The sequence below is a fragment of the Blastomyces gilchristii genome (genome assembly GCF_000003855.2).
Source record: "Blastomyces gilchristii SLH14081 genomic scaffold supercont1.73, whole genome shotgun sequence".
NCBI classification, from domain to species: Eukaryota; Fungi; Ascomycota; class Eurotiomycetes; order Onygenales; family Ajellomycetaceae; genus Blastomyces; species Blastomyces gilchristii.
Window position 1 is genome coordinate 1,796 of NW_003101610.1, and position 5,382 is coordinate 7,177.

General features: G+C 30.8%; 2 protein-coding genes across 2 annotated transcripts; one reads left to right on the plus strand and one right to left on the minus strand.

The window, feature by feature from the left end:
* Positions 1 to 814: 814 nt before the first annotated feature.
* Positions 815 to 1,267, plus strand: BDBG_09552 (uncharacterized protein; the record flags this gene model as incomplete). Its single annotated transcript, XM_031724066.1, has 2 exons — positions 815 to 880; positions 956 to 1,267. Coding segments are annotated over 2 exons (377 nt in total), but the record flags the coding sequence as incomplete, so codon positions are not given.
* A 2,532-nt stretch (positions 1,268 to 3,799) lies between these two features.
* Positions 3,800 to 4,164, minus strand: BDBG_18107 (uncharacterized protein; the record flags this gene model as incomplete). The annotated part of the gene is made up of 3 exons (XM_031725690.1): positions 3,800 to 3,943; positions 4,006 to 4,015; positions 4,077 to 4,164. Coding segments are annotated over 3 exons (241 nt in total), but the record flags the coding sequence as incomplete, so codon positions are not given.
* Between the last annotated feature and the right edge of the window lie 1,218 nt (positions 4,165 to 5,382).

The window sequence follows — 5,382 nt, forward strand, 5'->3', positions numbered from 1 at the left end:
ATAAAGAGAAAGATAAAAGAATCTTATTTAAATAAGTAAAGTAAAAGCTGACAGAGTAAAGGAAAAGTATATATAGTCAGATTGAAAGAGAAGTATAATCTAAATTAATTAAATATAAGATTCTTATTCTCAACTGAGATAGAAATTAAATACTTAATAGACTTTCTATCAGAAACTCAAGCAGTTACAAGAAAATAGCTAAATTCAGAAATATCTGAATATTGTGATTTAAAGGTTGCTTAAGCTAGTGTACGATTACAGGCGTACCCGGCCTTCTTATATATATTATCTAAATTAATTAGTGGTCACTAGAGCCTCTTTACATTCGTAAGCATGTTCAGAAGTGACTGTATTATTATTCAGTGATTATACATTTTTCTAAACCACATTCTCTCTTATCAGATTCAGTCACACTTATGTAACTGTGATATAAGTTCTAGTCTCATGTGAATTAGTGTGCTGCTAGCATTCATAATCATACAGCTTATCTCTGATTCAGCTAGCATCTCTTATATATTCTTACAAAGAAACTTTCACTATATTATATTACTTATTCACTAACTTTTTTTATTCTTCAATCATCTTCTTCATCATTGTCATCATCAAATACTATTATCTTATTTCAGATTCCTGCTTCTCTCTCTGTTTAACACTCTCTATCTGTTCATCTATCACATTGTATGCATTTCTAGCAATGACTTTCTATTCTCATAATAAGTATTATTATAGAGCTTATACTGAGCAGTTCATTAGCAGTAAGTGTAACACATTGTGAAATATAACCAGGACTTGTTTTTCTTCTAATAATTGTCAGAATGTATTATCATGAATGACACATCTTCTTCACTTTCTTATATACTCTTGACTGTTTTTCTTCTCAGTGAGCTTCTAATCATGTTTTCTGACACAATTTTATATGAATGCAGATGCTAATATATTTGTTTTATTCATGTAGAATCTTCATATATTGACAGATCTGTGTCTGCTGATGATAGTGAACTCAATGTTGAATCATTGATTGAGAACTTGAAGGACGCGATAATGAAGGAATTGCCTGTGCCATGTATGACCGGGTCTCCCGCATCCCCCCCTGCCCCTGTTTTCAGTTCTCCCGCTCCCGCTACCCCTGTTCCCGCAACCTTCACTCTCACTACTCCTGCTCCTGCTACTTCTGCTTCTCCTGCCTCTGTCATCTCTGCTTTCATTATCAGCTCTTCTCATTTCAAGAAGATGTTGTGTAGACTTGATGAATCACATTTCTCAGTATGTACACTCCCGCTCTGCTTACTAATCTCTAGAATGATTTATTATATGAAGACTGTATATAATACAACTATTTAAAGCTCAGTTACAGACACTGATTATTACATTCATTTTAAATATTTATAATAAGATAATTATTTATTCATACTGAAGAATCACTTCTCTTCTTAATAGTATTAAGATTGTAAGTCTTTTCTTTTTTCATCTTTTCTTTCTGATACTGATTTTCCTGTTCTTAGAAGAAATCATTATGAGTTTTATTATACACAAAAGTCATGATATTCACAGATATTAAGAAACTTTTCACAAATTATTAAATTCAATATTATAAGTATATCTACTCTAATAAATTTCTTTGAAATGATAGATCTGTATCAGTCTATTCTCTGATATCTGTTATCTGACTTTATAATGAAGACAAAAGATATCTGTGTTTTCAGAAATAAGAATGTGAATATTGTACTCTTTTACACTTACAGATGTGAGACTTGTACATCTTGTCTGAGATGTTATTATAAGAATGAGTCATTTATATACTGTGTTCTACTTTCTGCATTTCTCTGTGTCTCTCTCTTTCTTTTTGAGAAGTCTTATATGTGTTGTAATTATATGTGTAACTCTAAGATCAGTGAGTGTTCATTCAGTAACTATTCTTACTTCTGACTTTGTAGTTTTTATATACTAATAATGATTCTTAGTTGCTTCAGCATCAGAGATCATTTTAATTAAAGATGATAACACTGCTGAGACTATTCTCTCTCACTTTTAAGCTTCTCTCAGTACTTTCTCTTTCTCTTCTATGAGAAAGATTGTGCACATACTGAATTATAAGCATTCAGTCTCAGATGATTCTCACTGTTATTCATTCAGTTCTGTATTCTCTTCTTCTTCTGTTTCTTTTATCTCTGTCTTTTCCATTCTGACTTCTGATTCTGTGAGTTCTGCACTCTTCTTCAATTTTTCTACACATATATATACACATTTCTATATTGGCATTTCAGTCAATCTTGTGATAAACAATATTAATGTTGTACACAGAGTGATAGAGAAATTGAAAACATGTACCGCATTGTTGCAAGAGCAGCTTGCAGCTTCTAAATCTCTTACAGATCTCAAGTTTTAAGATTTTCTTGTTTTTGATATTTTTCAGATGATGTGATGTTGGAAATAGATTAAATATGTGATGTATGAAAATAAATAAGATATGAATAATAACATTTATCTTTTTTACAGCTGACTCTTACAGTTGATAATTAATTCATTATCTTTTAAGTGATTCTTTTTTCTTTTCTTACACTTTTTCTTTATCTGCTAGCTACTACTCTTACACAATCTTTATATAATACAGTGTTCAGTGACTAGATTCAGCAGCTTTTATCTTGTGATTCTGTCTCATATATTATACTGTCTCTCTTCACTCACTCAGATTACTACAGTGAATGACTCATTGAAACTAATCTCACTCAATCTCTGAGCATTCTCAGAGATTGAGATAACTTAATCTTATATATCTGCAGATATTTCAGATGCTTCATTCTCTGTTATCTCTGTAATTGAACTGATATAGACAGTTGAATTCAACTCTGAATTTCTTTTTCTTCAGTAATCTGACTCACATGTAAGTCTGCTACTCTCAGACTGCTTTTTATCATATTGTATTCACTATCTGTGATGTATTATTATGTAACTGACTACAGTTTTATCACTTATTAAAGCATAATATTCATCTGATTTCTTCATTTCTTCTTATTCTTTTCTTATAATTGTGAAAAGATCAGAATAAGTGAGATTATCTAATTTGTAAGTGTCTATGATTTCTTTTACTTTATGAGACTTTTCAATTATAAGTCTCTTCTTTTTCAACACTGATAATAGTGCTGCAGATAATTATAATCTGATCAGATCTTATATCTTTATCTTTATAAGATGTGAAATATTTATTAAGTTATATAAGATCTGTCTCTTTGATTCTTTCAATGCATATATTCTCAGAGAATGTGATTTAAGTATTTTATATAACTTAAATCATCTAGATTGAAACTTCTTAGAACTCTCATTGTATATGAGAACTCATATTTTCATCTTAAGACTTGATTTCTTAACTAGTGAGTCTCATATTCTTTTCAATTGAATTGCTTGATTCAGAAGTAACCTATTAGCTTTTGCATGTATGTGACTAATCTCTTTTAATCTTGATTTCATGTCTGTAACTGCTGTATCTGTGACTGTTGTATTTACAACTGTTGTTTCTACTGCATCTGTAATCACTGTTTTCTTCTTCATCTTTTCTGAAGCATTCTTCAGAATGCGCGGATGAAGTCATACAACAGATAGAATAGTGAACACTTGATAACTGCATGCTGCTGAATTTGTGTAACTAATAGTGTCTGATCAAGATATTCATCTCATAATCTTATAGACTTGCTCACCAGATATTTCATCAGTATATTATTCAGAATTTCATTCAAGTGTTTTACCTTTTTATTTATCTGTAAATGATATGATATTGTTTTATAATATCTTATCTATAACTGACTTATGAAATGCCTTATCACTTCTTCTATAAGATTTACATCATTATCAGTTAGAATCTTACATGACATTTCATAGTTAATATAGATCTCATTATATAGAAACTTTGTCATCATCTTCTCTATTATCTCTGAAACTGCTTTCATGACTGATCAGTCAGTAGCATAGTCAATAGTAGTAATTATTCAACAGTTTTCATTTAATATTCACAGTAATATATCTATAAGATTCATCTCTCATCATTTGAACAGTTGTATTGTATATTTCATCTGATATTATACTTTCTTATATTCTAATCCTTTCTTAGATTCTTTCATGACCTGATAAGTCAGGCACTCATAAGTGTATATCTGAATGTCCTCAGCTGTGCTTGACTAGTACACTCTTGATTCAAGTACACTCATGTGTTCAGAGCTTTCTAAGTGGCTGAATTTCTTATGCATGCGAGTCATTAAGTCACATCTAAATAAATATTTCAGATAGAGAGCTTCTGCATATTCTAGATTGCAGTTATTATTATTATTATTATTCTTCCATTATACTCATATGCAAGCGGAGCTTATGATGAGTTCTTGCGTGATGTTAAATACAGGTCAAGTGTTGATTATACAGGAGGAAATACAGGTGTTGAGATCATACCAAGATAACAAGAACATAGGAAAATACAAAGGAGTGACAATTAGATACATATGATAATAACTTTCCAGCCCAGGAACATAGAGCGATTCATTGAAGCGATTTGTACATCTCTGTATTTATTAGAAACCTGAGGTGCTTGAGTTTCAGATTTAATGTATTCTCTGCGGGTTTCGAACCCACATGCCTTGGTTTCCCACGCCAAGGCGCTACCAGGTGGCTGCATTAACCATTCGGCCACCGGGGCTCTAGATTACAGTAAAGCATAACATCATTTTTCAATTTTCTCAGCTTGAAGTTCAGAAGCATCTCTTCTACTACTTTTATAAGATACTTGTCATCTGACATCTTATCATTCTTTAAGCAAGGGATCATTGTATCTATTCATTCTGATTTCTTGCATTCTCTCAGTGCATTTAATATGAACTTCTCTTATATCTGATTTGCAGAACTCTCACTTATGAAATCAGATCTATGACTGATTGTATCAGATATTACAGTATCTGATCTCTTTCAGTATTTAATATGAAGATTATACACCTGAAACTCTGAGATTCAATATACTAAGTATTTGAAGGGTTTCATTATTAATTATAGATAGATGAGGCTTTCATGATCTGTGATTACTATTATTATAAGTCTATTATCAATATATCTATCTTATAACATCAGCACATGCTTAATCACTAGTAATTTCTTTTCATACACTGAGTAATTGAGCTCAGTGCTCAATAGTTTTCTATTATTATACATTACTAAGTGCAGCTTACTATTCTTACTCATCTACAGAAGAGTGTCTCTGATAGCTCATTTAAATGCATTCATCTCAATGTAGAAAGATTTATCACAATCTGATTAAATAAGTACTGAGAATGTTATGATATATTCTCTCAGTGTGAGAAAGACTCTTCATACACAGCATTTCAGATGATTGAATAAAACTTCTTCTTT